Raw genomic sequence first — 21169 nt, 5'->3', positions numbered from 1 at the left:
GGCTGATAGATGGAAGAGTATAATTTAAAACTAGTTAAACTTAGTGAAATTTAGTGACAATAGATATAGTTAAATAAATAATTGATAATGATAATAATGTATACAATGTGTAGTGTTATGATGAATGGTACCCATGAAAGGAAGAATATAAATCCTTTTGGATTATATATAAAGGTTAATAAAAAAGAACTAAGTTAGATACAGTTAAGTCTTGATTATTAGGGGGAAAATGTTATGATGCAGGATATAGTTAAATAAAGGAGGGATAATGATAACAACGTATATACAGGTATGGGTACAACATAAGGAAACTGGATGTAAATTGTAATCAATTGTAGTGATTTGGAAAGAAGGATTAGAAAACTTTGTTACTAAACATTATGGATGTTTAGCTAGAATAGGACATAAGAATTCAGTATTACTGGAGGATTTTAGAAATAGTAAATGAAATGCCAGTATGTGGTTATGTATTAAATCTTGGTATATTTTATGATGAAGGACGTTTAAACAATTATAGTCAACTGAAAATGGAGGCATGATGATGGTAACATGTATAAATATCTGAGTTAAAATACTTGAGTTAATATGAATTATGTTTGTTGACTGTCGAAGAGATGCACGAAAGCATTTTTGTAACCAACTGATACACTTTCTACAGTATGTAAAGAAGGATGTGTTGTGTTTGTTTTGAAAATTAAAAATAAAAATAAAATTTATTTTAAAAAAAGAAAAAGAAAAGATTTGTGCTGCACGGTTAGAAGAAAAGGCTTCATAGAAAAATGTTTCTCAGCAATTTTAAGATGTGGGCCAGCATGCAGTCGGGGAATTCTGGGAGCTGAGATCTATATATTTTAAAGTTGCTGAGGTTAAGAAATACTGCCACAGAAGATAGTGCAAAGTGATGATGTGGACACAGTTAGGACCAGTGGTGGGTTGTAGGAGGTACGCCCCGGTACGGGCATACCGGAGCCTACCAGGAGCACCAGGTACCTTTCCAGTACGGTGTTCCGGAGGTCCTGCCTGAACTCCTTATCTGTCCTTTAAAGCCTTTGGTGCTTCCGCGCATGGCGCGTACAGCACCTGCGTGACACTTCGCCGAGCAGCTGAAGCATTGCAGAGGCATCGCTGGCAGGTAAGACGCATGCGCTCGCTGCGTGCGAGGCACACATCTATGTGAACGACGCCAGGCCCATTCCAACCGTACCGGTTGGAACGGGATCTGGAACCCACCACTGGCTAGGACCCAGGTAAGAATCATTTTGAAAATAGGTGCAATACAGTATAATTTGCTATTATGTAATTTTGCATACCCAAATGTGCAGTTAATATATTCTTACCTTTGTCATTCCTGGCAAATCTACCAGGGTCAGGTTGACAACATGAGGTGAAAAAATCTTTAGGTGAATCGGTTCAGGACTGATTCCCTACGAAACAATGGAAAAAAGAAGCCAAGAATAATTTCTAAACAAATATTGGGTTTTAATGGTAAAGCAGCCTCTCCCACCCAAATGGATACCCCCTGGATGTACTGGGATCACAATGGCTGAAAATTATGAAAACTGCCCTTCCAAGGCATCTGAACAGTAGTACCAGGTAAGGTCATTTTTACTGAGCAAACTATTTCAGTTTGCACTTCTGGACCTCAGCTGTTCATAAAGTAACACAAAAGCTTATATACACTGAGTAGATTATTAATATTCCAAATAGATGTTCTTTTTTTCCTAAACTTGGCTCATATGACATTTTCCTTTAAATGTGAAGGACAAAAATGCCCTTTTTTTAAAATGCTAAGATGAAAAACGAAGCAAAACTTTGCACTGTCAAGGCTAAGCTGCCTGGGATGACATCCCAAGCAACAATCTTAGATTTTATGAGCATCATAATCAGTGGCACATTCGGTTTCTGGACAAAGAAAGCTTGAACACAGACATCAAGATTCACTTTGTGCGACTATTTGATCAATGGGAGCTTCCGGTTCATGCATTGAAACGATCCTTGTTTACCAAATATAATAACTGCAAGTACCTACCTTATTATTTCCTGAAATCCTTTCAGTTTCATTTTCTATTTCTTGTCTAATATCATCAAAATCTGTGTAGAACTGAAATAATAACGAAAAAGGAAAGGAGCTGAAAGTCTTTTGCAAGTGACTCCATTCTTGTCAGCCTATTTATCTAGATCAGTGTTTCTGATCTAGATAAATGCTGGCTGGGGGATTCTGGGAGTTGAAGTCCACAGGACTTAAAGTCGCCAAGTTTGAGAAACACTGATCTAGATGCTAACAGGCCACTTAACTCATAATAACTATTTAACAAGTTAAAAATATATCCAATGAAAACAAAGAAAGCCATAACCCAGGGATTAATGCATTGACACACAGAATGACAGGGCCAGCACCACTTAAATTTGCAGGTGGTAGTATTCCAGGGGCAGTGGTGGATTCCGAATCCCGTTGCAACCAGTACGGTGCAACGGGGCCCGGCGGCCACCACAGGAGCGTGCACATGCACCCTTACCTCCTGTTACAGTCCGCGATGCTCCAGCAGCTCAGCGGAGCGGAGCGCAGGTGCTGTGAGCTCCGTGCGTGTGCGCGGAAGAGCTCAAATACAAGTAAGGATGGCAGGTGGGCGGGCCCTCTGGAGCACCGTACCGGAACAGTACCCAGTGCTCCCAGCAGGCACCAGTACGCCCGTACTGGGGCGTACCGCCTGCAACCCACCACTGTCCAGGGGGCAAGTATTGTTCCACCTGGGTACCATTGAGTACTATTGGAACATGCCCACTTCTGTTTTATCTTTCTGGACAGAAACAATGGGAAAACAAGGTGTCTCTGATAATGAAGTTCTATGCCATCAAAGCTTTATAAGTGACAACCAGCACCTGGAAGCTTAAGGTAACCAGTGAATTCATGAAGTAGAGAGGCAAAACTGCCCACTCCGAAGGGACCTTGGTGCTCTCTGAGCTTGCTTGTTTTCTTGCAGATGTTCTAGCACTGATGAGGTTACCTAGTTTGGGTATGGAACATCTGCAAGAAAACAAGCAAGCTCAAACAGCACCAAGGACCTCTCATTTCAACCCCGAGCTACAAATATTCTCTTTTAATGGTACCGCCCACTCTGTTTTATTCTGGACCAACTGAAGATTCTTAGTGATTTTGAAAGCCTGCCAGATGAAGAGCATATTTAATATTCCACATGCAAGTTGACTATGGGTTGAGTGACTGTGACAAGATAATAATACAATGGGCACTCCTTATTAACCTGGGCAAAGGCCCCCATGGCAAGTTCTGGGGAATGCTATGCTAATCTGAACTACAGATGGAAAATCTATGGCACAAGGAAGCCAAAAACAGTCATTCAATCTTGTCAGTTTTGAAAGTAAGCTGGGTGCGGATTGGAGAGATGCCGCTGTATTTAACAACTTCCAAAGCCAAGAATGGCTATTCCACACATGGAAATGAAAGGCAGTTTTCTGAAGGTCCTATTGTTCCACTTTTTCTCCTCTGCTAGGGGCCCTAGTTGCACTTTTGTGTGCATTACAGGTAGTTCTCAACTTATGACTCACAACTGGGAATGAAACTTCTGTTGCTAAGCAACACAGTTATTAAGTGAATTGTGCCAATCTGATGATCTTTGTGCCACAGCCATTAAGAGAATCACCATAGTGGTTAAATGAATCACACGGTCATTATACGAATGCAGCTTATCCCACTGAAACTGGTTGGAAGCCTCCTCAGAAGGTAACAAATTGTAATCACATGATTCCAGGATTTTGGAACAACTGTAAATACATGCACATTTTGATCATGGGATCGTAGGGATGCTATAGCAGCCTAAGTGTGAGGAAGAGTCATAAGTCATTTTTTTTAGCACAGCTGTAATTTAAAAAGGTTGTTAAATAAATGGATATAAGTCCAGGACCATCTGTATTGCAGCTTTTCTGCAAAACTCAGAGGAGCAATTTGAGAAAACAAGGTGCCCTGCCTGCAGATTTTGGTAAGATAACATCTTTCTGTCTAAAGTACTCACAAGTGTTCATGCAAGTCTTAAAGGTGTTTCAATACTTTCATCCAAACTTTGGGTTATGATTGTTGGAATGCATAATTACAACATCCCCTAATAGGACAACAAAGCAACGTAATTGAACAGATGTAGGATAGACATGGGGACCTGGAACTCTTGTTTGTTTTTGCAAATTGCCCGTTTTCCCTGAATATAGACAGAAATTGGGAAAACATAGGAAATATTTGAAGAAGCCAGCTTAGCTGGTCGGCAAGAAAAGCACTGACCACAAGACTAATTTATTCAACTAACGGGTTAAAACAGCTATGGCTTAGGTATAAATTGTGATCCAGCCAGAATCAGAAACCCCAGTGTGAAGCAAGTTTGCATGTGAAGCAAGCAATCACATTTACACTGAGCATCACACTGAGAATCGGTCTCTTGCACACATACAGGGCTAGTTTGAAAACCCCAGAGCTTTCAAGGAACTGAATTTTCACCCTCGATGCTTAAAAAGCTGCTTTGGAACATTGTTCTGAGCTACACCCAATGACTATCTCCATCTTCTATTTCTTTTTCATCATGCCCTTGAATGCTTATGGATGAAATGACCATCTCCATCTTCTATTTCTTTTTCATCATGCCTTTGAATGCTTATAGATGATTGTAGAGGAATCAAAATGACAGCTTTCAGCCATCTTATACAACAGGTGCTGGCCATCCTTTTTGTTACCACAGATTATGAAGAGCAAAGCCTACCTTGTTTTTGGTGTGTAAAAATTTTCCCCATTCATCAGCATCAATCCCTGCGAAGAGATCATCGTGGCATGAGAAAAGAGGCGGGTAACACAAACAAAAGTTGTCCATCTATACATATAGCTTCTTGAGCTATGCTCTTTCAGCTATCCAAAGTGAAACTAAAAACAAGCAACATTAGTCAATTATAAGCAAAAAAAAATCTTTAGCATTTACGAATAATGTGGACTCTTGCTGAGAATTGGTAATACCCTAAATGGCTAAGAACCCTGATCCTGGCAAATAACTGCTTCTTCTATTTGGATCTGTTTTTGGTCAGTCTTTGAAGCAGCTACAGAGCAGGAAAGGACACCTTGTGGGTGCATTTTTTTTTCATACCGTGAATGGACTTAAAGAGACGGCTGATAAAAGTCATATAACTAATAGTGACTAGGGAAAATCTTGTTGCTTAATATGTAACTTGGTCATAAACAACTATAACTGAATTGGGGCCATTATACAAGCAGTCATACAAGAGAATGATTCTGTTATTCTGTTTATCTATACAGGATCTGATGCCGTTCCCTTGTTTTATGTGCCAAGAAGAATGTTAGTATAAACTTTCCAGGGGAGAAAAGGTACAATGAAGGGACTAACATTAAAAAAGGGTAACTATAAAAGTATTAGATGATGTCTAAGGCTGCCAATACCTCTGTCAAGGAATGTCATACCTCATGACACATTTTAATTCTATGCCCAGTTCTATCCTTATGCTATATTGTCCGTAACTGGGATAACAGTTAAGAATATTCTCTTCACAGAATCATGAGTATCCGGATTTTACCTTATAATAATCCGTGAATGGATATCCCTTTTTCTTAAAAAACAAAACAAAACCCCAAAACCTCTTCTTGTCCAAAGCAGAATTCTCAGCTTTTAATGTTCAAAACAAATTACAATTCCACTTCTGAGATTTATAGTCCCAACTGTCCAGAGTAGTTTTCAATTGGGTGCCCGTATAAATGTTAGAAATAAAAAATAATTTAATAATATGTATATTCTATAATACCTATAAAATAATATAAACATCTGGAGGGAAACTAGTGGGAAAACACTAGCTTGGAGGAACTGGTACCTATGGTCAAAATTCATCATTCTAATTTGATGGTGAATCTTGTTTAATAAGAAAAGCATGCTGAATTTGTGATTCTATTTTAAAGCAACGTTTAAAGAGAAAGCCAGTTTTGGAGTGGCCTGCAGATCTCTTGGGAGACCAAGCAGCTTTTCCAGAAACATTGGCAGATGCAAAACAATTTGCTTGCAGATGGTTTCTCAAATTAGCCCACTCATAGCCTATGTCACATTTCCATGACGCTAGAGAAATGTTCTTTTTCCAGTACTACTTATTGCAATGATTCACCATTTACTACCTCCATGAAATGCATACTACCATAGCTTCAAGGGGAAAAAAAGAGAGAGAAAAATTATAAACAGTTGTGTTCAAGCATTACACCACTTTCCAGAAAAAGGATAGGTTTCCAGTTAAGGTTTCTAATTTGACACAAATGCAGGCAGAGAGATGGAAAGGCCCAGATTAAGGCAACCAACCAAAACCAGAGATTTAGCAAAGCAGCCAGCGTGTGAATGTGCAAACACAGACAGCAGGCAGCAATAGAAGTGACATGGAAAGCTGGTGGCTACACTACATACATAAGCATGCAAATTCTGTGTAGTGGGAAAAGAAGTGAATGGGAAACCTTTAGAAAGGTGCCTTGAATGTTTCCATGTGGCAGGGTCTGCAGTTAAAAAGAAACAGCATCAAAGGTTTAGTTCTACAAAGGGTTGTCTTGTCTGTCCCCGTCCCCCGTTTCCCTCCCCCCCTTTCAGACCACTATGCGTTACTTCAAGTTGCTTTTTTTTAATTAGTCCTGCAAAAATCACAGCATGCACAAAGACGCAAGCGCTGGTTTAAGAAACGATTAATGCGGTCAAGGTTTCATCTGAAAAGCTGTCGGCATCGTGCAGCTAATCATCAAAGAGGTGAAAAGGTTTGCTGACTTTGAAACGGCCAGTTTCAACTCTTATACCATGAGGTCTCTCCATTTGCCGAAAGCAGAATTAAGCGCCAGAAAACAGTCCCACTGGGAACACAACCATCCCTCTTTTAAGAATGCAGAGCTAACGTCCCAATTTGGGTTGATGGGTATAGAGGTCGACATGCTCATGTTGCTGTAGCTGTACAATGGTTCACTATAAATAAATAAATAAATGAAGAGTTGACATGAAACTCTTATTACAGGCTGCCTCAGCCTGAGACCCTCTGTACAAGTAGTCCTCCCTTAGAAGCCACAATCAGCTCATTGGGCTCCATGTTCACTGAGGGGAAAATTATGGGTATGCAACAGGCTCACCACACCGCTTCCCCATTGGTTGTTAAGTGAAACATCACAGGGACACAACCTACAATTTTACTGACACCTTCTTTATTCATTGCCAGGGGGGATAAAAATTGGATTTTTAAAATTTAAAATCAGATTTTTAAAAAAATTATTTTTTTAAAAAATTAAATTTTAAAATGCTTTTGGAGTAAATATATATATATCTAAAGATAGTTTTCTATGTAAGATACATTATGTATGTATGTATGTATTTATTTATTTATATATTTACCATACATTTTGGGTAAACTCATTCAAGCTCCGCAAACTAAATAGGAAACCTTCATTTTGTTTGCAAATAATAATATTAAAGATTCTAACTACCACCAAGAATGAACCCTTACATTTAAAGAGCCAATAGCGGGTCAGAGGAGGAGCCGCTGTGGGACAGAGGTGACAGTTGCTCTTTTTAAAAAAAATTATGATTTAAATCAAATTGATCTAAATCAATCCTTTTTACTATTGATTTAAATCGTGATTTAAATCAACTTGATTTAAATCAAATCCACCCTGTTAAATGGTTGTTGCAAAGCGCACAAATGGAGATCCGGTGACCAGGGGACACTGCAATGGTCATCAATGAGCGCCAGTTACAAAGCATCCAAAAGACAATCATGTGACCCGCAGGGCAGCATCATAAATGCAAGAATTGATGGCAATGTGTTTTGTTTACACTGTCATAACATCAAACCGCCGCTAAACAAGGCAGTCGGCAAGCAGGGACTACAGGCAGTCCATGATTTACAACAATTCATTTAGCGACCGTTCAAAGTTACAACGGCACTGAAAAAAGTGACAGGATCGTTTTTCACACTTAGGACCTTTGCAGCCTCCCCATGGTCATGTGATCAAAAACCAGATCCTTGGCAGCCTTCCCGTGGTCATGTGATCCCCTTTTGCGACCTTCTGACAAGCAAAGTCAATGGGGAAGCCACACTCACTTAACAACTGTGTTACTAGCTTATCAACTCTGGCGATTCACTTAACAACTGTGGCAAGAAAGGTCGTAAAGTGGGGCAAAACTCACTTAACATATGTCTCATTTAACAACATAAATTTTTGACTCAATTGTGGCTGTAAATCAAGGACTACCTATACTTGTATATCTTAGGAACACTACTAAATTCTCTGCCTACATCAGAAACCTGCACTATAAGACTGAATCATGATTGATGGTCTACAGCAGGGGTGTCCAAACTTGGGAACTTTAAGACTTGTGGACTTCAACTCCCAGAATTCCCCAGCCAGCCAGGGGTGTCCAAACTTGGGAACTTTAAGACTTGTGGACTTCAACTCCCATAATTCCATGCTGGCTGGACACCCCTGGTCTACAGACATCACTGTCAGAACCCATGTAATTAACGCAATTAAAAAATTGATGGCTGCAATTTACACTATATACTAACCTTAGTAAGTTTTAACACTAAAGCCAGTTTAGCATAGCGGTTACAGTGTGGATTAGAAACTGGAGATTATGAGTTTCAGTCCTCTTTTAGCATGAAAGCTTTGGCTAGTCACCCTTTCTGTTGACCTAACCCTCTTCACAACATTGCTGTGGCGGACAAAGTAAGAGATGGGTGTGTTATCAATATTGCCTCAAGATATACGAGAGAGAACAGGATCTCATCAATAAAAGTTGTCAGATTATATAAGCATCCATAATTGAGGGAACTTTATTTTTTGTCATAGCTCAGCCCTAGAGGCTCATAGCTCTCTCTGTGTGTGCGTGCGTGTGCGAGTGTGGGTGAAAGAGAGAGGGGAGGGATGGGAGAGAGAGGGAGGGAGGAAGACTGAGACTTACAAACACACACACTTACAGAAATATATAACACCCACAATACACCCTTACTTCTGGGGACAGGAAAAAGAACGTTGGTCTTACCTGAACGTTTTTTTCGGGAGAGTGGAGGGAGGGGTCACTGAAGGGTTATTACAGCCTGATTGGTCCATTTGACTGAGAGAAAACTTCTTAGCCTTCGGCTTCTCCCGTTGGCTCCCAGTTTCCGCGATGTCAGGTCAGCGTCTGCATGATGTAAGAAGACAAGGGAAAGCCGCCCCGGGCCACCCGATCCTACCCCTCCCAGACCCTGTCTATCTAACTAGGGTGGGAGAGTGACCCCTCCCTCCACTCTCCCGAAAAAAACGTTCAGGTAAGACCAACGTTCTTTTTCCAGTAGAGTGGAGGGAGGGGTCACTGAAGGGACATACCCACGCTACGTCCCAGGGAGGGGAGACTGGGTCTCAGGGGGAGGATCGGCCACCACCCGCTGGAGAACCCTCCGCCCAAAGGATGCCTCAGCCGAGGCATAAGCGTCCAGGCGGTAGTGTCTTATGAAAGGAGTAGGGGAGGCCCAGGTGGCCGCGCGACAGATGTCCTCGAAGGGCGCCCTTGTGGCCCAGGCCGCTGAGGAGGCCGCACTACGAGTAGAGTGAGCCGTAATCCCCGACGGGGGAGATTTGCCTGAGGCTCCATAGGCCTCAACGATGGCCAACCTGATCCACCTCCCAATAGTTGAAGACGAGACCTTATTGCCTAGGGAACCTGGGTGAAACGAGACAAACAACGCCTCGGTCTTACGAATGCCTTCCGTCCGTTTCAGATAAATACGGAGGGCCCTGCGTACATCCAACCGATGCCACGCCTGTTCTCTCTCCCTTGTTGGATTGGGGCAAAAATTTGGTAGGACAATTTCCTGGGCCCTATGAAAAAGAGTATTGACCTTCGGTATGAACGAAGGATCTAAACGCAATACCACCCTGTCCTGGTGAATCATGCAAAGGTCGCTTCTAACAGAAAGGGCCCCCAGCTCAGAGATACGCCTGGCCGATGTAATGGCCACTAAAAATACTACCTTCAGTGATAGGAGGCGCATGTGGACCGACCTGAGCGGTTCAAAGGGAGACCCCGTCAGTGCCTTCAGGACGATGGTAAGGTCCCATGTAGGGAACCTATGGACCGGAGGCGGACGGATGTTGGCCGCCCCTTTAAGGAACCTCTTCACCAACGGAGAGCGAGAGAGGGTAGAGGGACCCTCCCCTCCCAATATAGTGGATAGGGCCGCTACCTGTCGCCTGAGGGTATTATGGGACAACCCATCCTCTAATCCTTTTTGAAGAAATTCTAGAACGTCTGGAACCGTGGCCCTGGCTGGATCCACCCCCCTGGGGCTACACCACTTCGCGAAGGCCGACTAGGTGGCGTTATAGATCCTCACTGTGGACGGTTTCCTAGCTGCCTCTAAGGTGGCTATGACCCCCGATGACAGCTTCCTCCGTTTCAGCAATCCCCTCTCAAGAGCCACGCGGTCAGATGCAGCCACTGCGGCTCTGGGTGAACTAAGACCCCCTGATACAAGACTACCTCTTCCGGTGGAATTCTCCAGGGATCTACGACCGAGAGCTGGACCAGGTCCGCAAACCATGGTCTCCTCGGCCAATATGGGGCTAACAGAATGACGGAAGCCCTCTCTGTGACTACCTTCCGAATGGTTCTGGGAATGAGGGGAAGGGGAGGGAAGGCGTAGAGGAGACCCGGAGGCCACCGGGTCCTGAGAGCATCCGCTCCTTCTGCAGCTGGGGTCTGGAATCTGGTGAAAAATCTCGGCAGCTGCGTGTTGCTGGGGGAGGCAAACAGGTCCACAAGGGGGTTGCCGAACCTGAGGCAGATCTTTCGAAACAACTCTGGATCTAGCTGCCACTCGCCGTTGTCCAGAGTCGCCCGGCTCAACCAGTCTGCCTGTGATTGGACGTCCCCGCAATATGTTCTGCCGCAATGGAGGCCAAGTGTCTCTCCGCCCATAGGCCTAATGTCTGTGCCTCCCGCCAGAGGGCTCGGGAGTGAGTCCCGCCTTGCCGATTTACATGAGCTTTCGTCGCTACATTGTCCGTAAGTAGTAGGACATGTCGCCCCTGTAGCTGGTGGTTGAAAGTCCGGAGGGCCAGTCTCGCGGCCTTGAGTTCGAGCCAATTTATATTGTGTCTGAGGTCCGAGGCAGTCCAACGTCCCTGGGCCATGTAGGACCCCATCACGGCCCCCCAGCCGTAAAGGCTCGCGTCCGTCGTGACTTGTACTCTCTCCGGCTCCCAAATAGAGGCCCCCTGTCGCAATGCTGGGGACATCCACCACTTGAGCGAGCGTCTCACTTCCGACGTTAAGCGAAGCGGTCGTAGAGAGTTGCTCAACATTCTCCTTTGGGCTGGTATTAAGGCCCACTGAAGGGGACGCAGATGCAGGCGGGCCCAGGGAACTATCCCTATGCAGGATACCATCTTCCCCAGGAGTCGTGATAATGTCAGGGTGGAAACGGACCTTTTTGTCCTGATTGACCTGATCAACTGCGTCAGACTGTCTAAGCGGTCTGGGGACAGGCGGACCCACCCCGACTGGGAATCTATCACTGTCCCTAGGTGCAGAATCCGTCTGGATGGGGATAGATGGCTCTTGGGGAAATTCACTGAGAAGCCTAGTGTCTGGAGCCATTGGATGGTCAGCTGGAGGTCTGCCCTGGCCCTGGGAAGAGACCCTGCCTGCACTAAGACGTCGTCCAGGTAACACTGGAGCCTGACTGGGATGGATCTCAGGTAAGCGGCCAGTGCCGCCAGGACTTTGGTGAACGTCCGAGGGGCCGAGGCCAGGCCGAATGGCAGGGCCCGGTACTGATAGTGTCTGCCTTTGTGGGAAAATCTCAGAAATTGACGGTGAGACCGAAGGATGGAGATGTGTAGGTAGGCCTCCGTCAGGTCTACCGAGGCCATGTAATCCCCCTTTCGAATGCCCTGCAAGATTGATTTTAGGGAGGCCATCTTGAAGCGCCTGTAAACTAGATACTGATTCAGGCGCTTCAGGTCGAGAATAGCCCTCCAACCCCCCGAGGCCTTCGGGACTACAAATAGATTTGAATAGTAGCCCCGCCCCCTCTCCGTTTCCGGAACGACCTCCACCGCTCTGATTTCCAGAAGGTGTGAAACGGCGAGGTCCATGAGATGACGGCGTTCCGGATCCCGGGATGGGGAGAAAACTTTGAAGCGCCTCGGGGGATAGGAGAGGAACTCTAACCTTAGGCCGTGGCGAATGGTCGCCCGGACCCAACCGTCTGTTGTAATCTGGTCCCACTTGTCCGCATATAATGCCAGGCGGCCGCCTATGGGATGACTCGGATTTGAGTCATTTCCCTCTGCGGAAGGGGCGGCCGCCCCCCCCGCGAAAGGGCCGCTTGGACTGATACTGGTATCTGGAGCGGTCTTGGAAGCCTTGTCTATTGAATGGCCTATCCTGCCTGTACTGTTGGAAACGGGACTCCTGGTCCCTGTCATAGTTTCTGAAAGGAGGCCTGCGATATGGGTGACTGCGTGTCTCGGATTTCTTAGTGGAAGTAGGCATTACCTTTTTCTTTTCCTTATTCTCCACTAGAATTGGGTCTAGGGCAGACCCAAACAAATTTGGACCCGTGAAGGGGGCAGCTATCAAATCCCATTTGGCTTTATTATCGATCTGCCAATTTCTAAGCCAAAGGAGCCGGCGTGAGGCCACAGAGGTGGCCAAGGCGCTGGAGCCAAAACGCATGGCATCCAAGGTCGCGTCGGCCGAATACTGGCAGGCCGCCATAATTTTGGTCAGATCTTGATGGATTCAATCATCCTGGATCGGGATACGATCCTGGAGTTGGCGGAGCCACATCACTGTTGTGCGATTAAAATACGAGGCGGCAGCCGCCGCTCGCATTGCCCAAGCGGAAGCCTTATAATTTTTCCGCAGGGTAAGCTCCGCCCTCTTATCCTCCGGCTTAAGTTTGTCCGCAGCATCCCCGGAGACCACCGGGGAGGATGAGACCAGGGCAGCTATGGGTTGGTCTATAGCCGGAAGTTGAATTGCCTGTAAAAAGGCCTTCTCCATATTATAAGCCCGCCTATCATTGCTGCCAGGAGGGGAAAAATTCGAAGGTCGGGCCCACTGACTGGTGGCCACCTCCAAGAACAGAGGAGGAGCAGGGATCTCCTCCTTGTTGGTGGCCGTGTTTGAGAACATCACCATGTCTGGATCCCTGGGCGGGGGCACTGTGGGGTCCCCTGTGCCCACCTTGGTGGTTCTCCTAGCCTTCTTCAGTAGGGGTTTAAACATGGCCTGAATGAATAAGTTAGAAGAGGTGGGCTGATCAGTGGCCGCATCCTCTTCCTCAGAGAAACCCCAGTCGTCTTGACGACCGGCCTCCCCCCTAGAAGAGACCTCGCTCATGAGGGAGGGGGAAGAATTCCTAGACCTGGCCCTGCTGAACGGAGTAATCCTATTATGCCGGGAAGGTCTGTCTCTTTGAGCTATTCCCCTGGAAATGGCTGCAGAAATTAATCTTTTTAGATTTTCAGGGAGGTGTTCTAGATCCTCCTCGTCATAATCAGAATCATAGTCATGAGGAATTGAATCCCTGTGGGATCTCCTACCACGGGAGGGGCCTGCAGAGGGGCCCTCTAAAGGATCATTTCTATCCAAGCCCCCTGTCCCAGGGGAAGTTGGGGAAGGGGGAGAAGCCCCCCGTTTTTCACTCCTAACAGATCTGGATGAAGAGGAAGAGGGAGAGGAAGGGCTGAACCCCCTGTTGACAGAAGGGGAATGACTATGAGCCTCAGGTCTGGGAGATCTAGATCTAGGTCTGGGATCCCTGACCTTCTTCTTTTCTGCCCTCTCAATCGCTTTCTCGATTGCCCTGGAACGCCTAAGCTCATCCCTTTGTAGGGCTCTGGAGGGGCGATCCTCCGCAGAAGGCCTAGAAACACGAGGCCTGGCTGGGGCAGTGGGGCCTGACTTATCTTCCTGGGCCTGGGGAGTTGCGGTTTGAACTGCCTCAGATCTCGCTGCCATCGCCCCACTCACGTGCTCCGATGATTATAGAAGAAGAAGCAGTCGCAGCTAGAAGCCTCTTGCTGGGAGAAACTCTCAACTTGAGCTTTGAATAATGACGGAGGCTCGGTAGAGGGTGGAAGGGCTAGGCCCAACACGTGTTCAAAATGGCCGCCGCTGAGGCTTGCTGGTCTTCTTCTCGAGCGGCCGTTTAAAATGGCGCCCGAGCCTGCCGCTTGCCTCCCCCGCACCTTGTAGGGCTCGCCGTTTAAAAAGGCAAGTGATCTCGGCCCTTTAGCTACTTCCGCCGGTCTTCACGCCCGGCAAGAGCCGCTGGCGCTCCGGTCTCGTTCCCGCGCCGCCGCCGAGGGCACCGCCGACTCGGTAGAGACGGCGCGGTCTCGTTTAATGACTGCCGGTCTTCACGCGCGGCAAAGGGCCGCCGGCGCTGCGGCTTCAAGGCAAGGAATCGTCTCGGGGGAGGATAAATGAGCTGCAAGCCCCCCGGCACGCCCGAGTCACCAGGAATCAGTCGGGGGGGAAAAGAGCCCGCAGGGAGTAAGGTGGGAAGAGCTTTGCTCCGCGCTGCTTTCCCTGCCTATTTAGGACTGCGATAGCTTGTCCTATTGGGCCAGCTCTATTTTACGAAGCAATTTGTTTGATTTAAAGTGTCCAATTGAACCAATTAATTTTTTTAAAATTAGTACTCACAATCACTGGGAACCAAATTTGAGTCTTTTGGACCTTGTTGACTGAGAGGAAACTGGGAGCCAACGGGAGAAGCCGAAGGCTAAGAAGTTTTCTCTCAGTCAAATGGACCAATCAGGCTGTAATAACCCTTCAGTGACCCCTCCCTCCACTCTACTGGAAAATTTGCAGGACAGAGCTCAGCTGGAGTTGTCTGACAAAGTGGAAAATCCAGGCACTACATAGAATTTATATTTATAAATTATATTTTATTTATATTTGATTTCCTTCTTTTTTTTCCTTTTTGCAAAGAAATAAATTCAGAATCATCATTTTTTTCATATAAATGCAGTAACTAGGATTATTTGCTCTCATGATCGGTTCTGACTGTATTTTATTCTTTTCTTATTCAATTTCTTTATAAATTTGCCTAAAATATAAACAGGCATCTGAAACATCACGCTTTGGCTAAATTCAATGGCTAGCATCTTCAACTGTGGATGCAGAAAGGACTTTAAAGTTGTGATAGTTACAGACTTGTTCAGATGTCCTTTTAGGAGTTGTCCTGTGAGACAATGTGTGGTTCACATCAGCTGCAGTAACGCCTGATACATTTGATCAAAACTCCCATCATCCCTAACCAATTCCCTATTAATATCTCTTTTGACTCTGAAATGCTATGGAAAACCACAGAACAGACAGTCCCAAAGGTGCTTTTTCAAGAGGCAACTGGACGTTTTTGTTTGTCTTTGAAGACGTTTTGCTTCTCATCCAAAGAAGCTTCTTGAGCTCTGAAGAGATTATTTATTATTGCCAAGAATGCCGATCACATCATGTTTTCTGCATTCAAACCCCAATGCCCTTAAATCTGGCTTCCCACACGGTTCTACAAAATGCTATTCAGCCTGAAAAAGTTCAGGAGTCCTTAAGACAAAACAGATCAGAGCTTATGTACTAATAGACCAGGTACCAGCAACCCAGGGCTTCGGAGCCACATGCAGCTCTTTCGTCCCTCTGCTGTGGCTCCCTGCCGGCTGAACCTACCACTGGCTGGCCCCACCCCTCGCCCTCCCCTTCCAGTCATTCCTCGCCTGGCCTGAGAGAGATGAGAGAGAGAAAGACAGAGAGGGAGGAGGGGAGAGAGACAGACAGACGGAAAGAGAGACAGAGAGATACCCGTTTCCCACAGAAAACACCGGGAGCCACAAAACGTGGGTAGGCATGGCTGGGGTGTGTGTGTGTGTCATGTGACTGGGTGGGAGTGAGTGATGTCGAGTTGGTTTTGTGGCACCTGGTGTTTTCTTTTCTGTGGGAAACAGGTCCAGGGTGTTTAAGGTTGCAAACTCCTGTAATAGACTGAGCTCTCTTGCCCTCAGCTTGTCTGCCTAAGTAAAAAAAGGAGAGAGAACATGCATACTTGGTAAGCTATTCCATCACAACATTGTAATACAGAGAAGAGTCTAGAGCTATCCAGGGAGCAGAGTAGAGGCATAAGCATTAACTTAATCCTTATCTTTTGCAGGCGTCATTAATAGGATTAATAAGAACAGAGTAATACAAAGATTTCTCCATTAAATGCACAGGAAAAGGAAACTAGATTGCAATGATTTCATATTCTTCAATTTTAAAAGCCACTATTAAAACCAATGGATTCAATATCTTCAGAATATATAAATTGGGTGAGGAAGGAGTATTACTTTTTATTAAGCCCACAATCAAGGGTTACAAATGCATCCTGAGTCATGAAAAAGGCAGGACGAGAGAGGCTTTACAAACCAATGCAAAATATAACAGGTACAACTTGATTTCAGCGAATAATTTTGTGAAACTCTATAATATGCAGCAATTATTCTAAATGGGGGTTAAAAGCATTTATTCAGACTAGACAATTCCCCAAATCCCAGTTGTTATTAAAAGACGTTTTAGTAAAAACCCAACTGTCTGCAGATGTTATTGCCCACCAGTTATCTCTTTTCAAGTAATAAATTCAACAAACAAAATTTCAGGGCTTCTAATAAATTTACTATGGACATGTATTTATACAAAATTTTCCTCCAGCAATCAAATTAGTAGCAATCAATTAAATATATTTTGTAAAAACGTGTTATCTTTCATCATTTAAATCTTTAAATTTCAGTACACTTTTCATGGTATTTTTCATCGAGAGAAATATATGGGAAAAGTGCAGATACTAGTCATACAAATAATGTAACTTCTTTATATTTTTTTTCTTTCCATAATAAGAACATAAGGCCCAATATATTCCACTTCCCCTGTTGCCCAATTAAAATCATTTTCCCAGAAGGGAAAATTACACTTTCTTAATCTCCTGATTAAGCATGGGGCATTGGAACACCCAAAGGTAAAAATTAAGACAAAGGATGGTTTTTCAAGAGGACAAACTCCTGGTTTTACAGTAAAGATATGTTCATAGAGCTTTAGAAATTACTAATCAAAATTAGTCTCCTTAGTCTTCCAAAAATTATTTGTTCAGCTGTACGTAAAGGGGCCAAAGCCTATAATCCTACCTTCAACAAGATTGGCAATACTTCCAACCCCATCTGCATGAACTGAGGGTAGAGATATACACATACAGGTCCTTCTTTAAATAGGAAAGTCTCCCAAGATGCCAGAGCTCTGAATATAATACAATATAATACTAATATACTCTAACTTTCTGTCAGATATAGTGAAAGTTGTCAATAAAGTGCTTTGAACATGCTAAAGCAGGACTTTCCAAACTATTTCAGGCTGTAGAACCTGTTAAAAAAAATTCGTTCCCCAAAACCTAACCGAGAGATAAAATTCTAGTGATAGAAAATTGGCTGCATCCAAATTAATCTTCTCAGCTGCACAAAAAAACCCTTAATTTTTCACAGAATCGCCCTTGTTCCATAGAACAGGGGTCTCCAACCTTGGCAACTTTAAGACTTGTGGACTTCAACTCCCAGAATTCCTCAGCCAGCTTTGCTGAGTTGAAGTCCACTAGTCTTAAAGTGTCCAAGGTTGGAGACCCCTGTTCTATGGAACGCCATTTGACAACCTAAAATACTATTAAAATACGAAGCCCTATTTTGATTCCCCCAACATTCTGTGTCCAAAAAGAAATAAATGTATTCTAGAACACATTCACATACTCATATGCAATATAAATATATTCCATTAGATCTTTATTCCCCCATCCCACACACACATATAGACTCCCTTAAACATAAAATTACTGAATTCCTGTTGCACTTTGCTACCTAAACTTTAACATCAGGATGCATAAAGGGAGAAAAATGATCAAACAACCCTAAGGCACAGGAGAAATTTAAGTACTGTTTCTTCTCAGTGTTGACTGCGTGACAAAGCCTCACAATCACCTATTGTCACTTAAATATCAATTCATCTCACAGAGGGCAGGCCTTACCGTTTTCATCTCCAGCAGTTTTCCGACTGTCTTCTGACGTAACGTGTACCAGCTGCAGGATGAGGGGTCTTCGAGTAACAACCCCAGTGCCTCTTGGGAGCAGATCTCTCCCCACTAGGCTTTCTAGTACAGAACTTTTGCCACTGCTCTGAAAATGAGAAGAGAGGACTTAAATACTCATGCCCCCATTCCAGTAATACTCATGCCCCCATCCCAATAATTTTGAACAGAGTTTCTTGCACCTCAAGCAATCATCAAAATAAACTCCCAATGAGGTGGATTTGTCCTTGGCAATGATGTGAAGTGGGCAGGATGCTCATGTTGAATCCGCTCACACACACACACACACACCTTTTGGTACAAAGTATGAATATATCAAATCAGAATCTATTGCTAACTAATGGTTGCAGAACATTCCTGGTGATGTATGGTTAATATTACGTTGCTGACTTTCAGAGGAGAACTAAAACTGTTATCTGTTGAATCAGGAGCTTGGAAAAGAATTCTGGGCGCCTTTCATTGATGAGAAGGCAAGGTATAAATGAAAATGACCATTGGCTTACCTGAAGGGTCCTTTTCTGTACACCGCGGGAGAGTCCAAGCAATGGGTTAATTCAGTCTGCTTGCCCTTAGGACTGAGGAACTATTTTTCCTTTAGCCACACCTCCTCCTGGTGTGCTCAATCCCCCAGAATTCTTAGAAAGAGTCAGTTCGTGCGGACGGAGCGAAGCGTCCAAGATGATGTACTGTTGACACGAAGAACCCGAATCCCGGCCTTGAGAGCCAGGGTGGGTTGGACTCTCCCGCGGTGTACAGAAAAGGACCCTTCAGGTAAGCCAATGGTCATTTTCCTGTACACCGCTTGGAGAGTCCAAGCAATGGGACATACCCAAGTTATTGTCCATCTGGGTGGGCAGAAGGCGGCTCCCGGGATTCGGTCTCTGACACAACCGCCTGGAGCACACGCCTGCCGAAGGACGCCTCAGCCGAGGCGAAAATGTCCAATTTATAGTGTCGCACAAAAGGAGAAGGAGAGGACCACGTAGCGGCCCTGCAGATGTCCAGGATCGAGGCCTGGGTGGCCCAGGCCGCGGAGGTAGCAGCACTTCGTGTGGAGTGTGCAGTGATGCCGCGCGGAACGGCCTTGGATTGACTTTCATAGGCTGTCGCAATGCAGGCACGAAGCCACCTGCCAATCGTGGAGGAAGAGACCTTCTTCCCTAGGGAACCAGGCTGGAAGGAGAGGAAAAGAGCCTCTGACTTCCTGAATTCCGCAGTACGAGCAATGTAGACCTTCAGGGCCCTCCTGACATCAAGATTGTGCCAGGATCGCTCTCTGGGATGCGACGGATGAGGACAACAATTTGGCAACACAATGTCTTGCGCTCTATGGAACCATGAGTTTACTTTGGGGGTAAAGGTCGGGTCCAGTCTCAAAATGACCCTGTCAGGGTGGATGACGCATAGGTCCTGGCGAACAGAAAGAGCCGCCAGTTCTGAAATCCGGCGAGCTGACGTGATGGCAACCAAGAAGGCCGTCTTCAGCGTCAGGAATCGAAGAGAAGTAGTGCGTAGAGGTTCGAATGGAGGGCCGGAGAGGGCCCGCAGGACCACGGACAGCTGCCAAGTGGGGTAGCGATGAACGGTGGGAGGGCGAAGGTTAGAGGCGCCCTTGAGGAAGAGGCGCACCTTCGGGATTTTGCTGAGAGGCAAAAGATGGTCGCCCGACCAGACGGTGGACAAGGCCGCCACTTGGCGTCGAAGGGTGTTTGGGGCCAGGCCCTTGTTGAGTCCCGCTTGAAGAAAGTCAAGGACTCTGGAAACAGGCGCGGTCGTCGGCTCGATGAGCAGCTCCTCACACCACTTTGCGAAGGCGGCCCAGGACGCATCATAAATCCTGGTGGTTGAAGGGCGTCTCGCCGCCTGAATGGTGTTCACTACCTCCTCTGATAGGCCTTGGCCTTTCAGTTGGTCCCCCTCAAGTGCCAGACGGCCAACTGGAGCCACTGGGGCTCTGGATGAACCACAGCCCCCTGGCTGAGGGAGATCTGGTCCGGAGGGATACGCCACGGAGGAGACACCGACAGGTGGACAAGGTCGGCGAACCACGACCTGCGGGGCCAGTGCGGGGCCACGAGGAGGACTTCCGCTCCCTCTGCGATGACCTTGGAGATGAATTGAGGAAGGAGAGGCAGGGGAGGGAAGGCATACAGTAGCTCGCGGGGCCACTTGCAACGCAGTGCATCCGTCCCCTCCGCCCCCGGGGTGAAGAACCGGGAGTAGAATCGGTCGAGCTGCTTGTTGTCCCTGGACGCAAACAGGTCTACGGTCGGCTTTCCGAATCTGTCGGACATCTGGTGGAACAGGCGAGGGTCCAGTTTCCACTCCGCAGGATCTATGGTTGTCCTGCTCAACCAATCTGCCTGTGTGTTGTCCACTCCGGAGATGTGGCTGGAGCGGAGAGATTCCAGATGGCGCTCCGCCCAGCGGCCCAGGGACTCCGCCTCTCTCATCAGTGCTCTGGATCTGGTGCCGCCCTGGCGGTTGATGTGGGCCTTGGTGGCCACATTGTCCGTCATCAAAAGTACATGTTGACGATGAATGGACCGGCTGAAATGGCGCAGGGCCAGGCGAGCAGCTCTCAGTTCCAGCAGGTTGATGCTGTAGCTGGTTTCCACTTGGGACCACTTGCCCTGGACAACCAGGGAACCCATGTGGGCTCCCCAGCCGGAGAGGCTGGCGTCTGTGGTGATGACTAACCTCTCGGGCTCCTTGAATAGGTGGCCCTTGAGGATGGCCGGAGACACCCACCAGTGGAGAGACCTCTTCACTTCCGGCGTAACTCGAATCGGCCTGGGAGAGTTGCTCCTGGATGCCCTCTGGTGCGGCAGCAGCAGCCACTGAAGCGCCCTGGAATGCAGGCGGGCCCATGGCACGATGGAAATGCAGGAGATCATTTTTCCCAGCAGCTGCGACAGAAGGACCACTGGAGCCTGCCTCAAGCTCATCACCTTGTGGGTCATGGACCTTAGACCGGCCAACCTGTCTTGGGAGAGGAAAACCC

The 21169-nt window shown here is 46.2% G+C and overlaps 1 protein-coding gene across 2 annotated transcripts in view; it reads right to left on the bottom strand.

The window, feature by feature from the left end:
- Window positions 1-21169, bottom strand: part of DNM1L (dynamin 1 like) — a 56784-nt gene that overhangs the window by 21490 nt on the left and 14125 nt on the right. For both annotated transcript variants that reach the window (XM_081956639.1, XM_081956640.1), the window contains exons 2-5: window positions 18106-18253; window positions 4761-4807; window positions 2030-2101; window positions 1338-1424 (exon numbers count right to left, since the gene is read on the bottom strand). In XM_081956639.1, coding sequence (XP_081812765.1) covers window positions 1338-1424; window positions 2030-2101; window positions 4761-4807; window positions 18106-18253 — 354 coding nt within the window. The remainder of the gene's footprint in view (window positions 1-1337; window positions 1425-2029; window positions 2102-4760; window positions 4808-18105; window positions 18254-21169) is intronic.

This window comes from Natrix helvetica (assembly GCF_964273705.1).
Source record: "Natrix helvetica genome assembly, chromosome: 6".
NCBI classification, from domain to species: domain Eukaryota; kingdom Metazoa; phylum Chordata; class Lepidosauria; order Squamata; family Natricidae; genus Natrix; species Natrix helvetica.
This window is presented reverse-complemented; position numbering and strand designations above follow the sequence as displayed.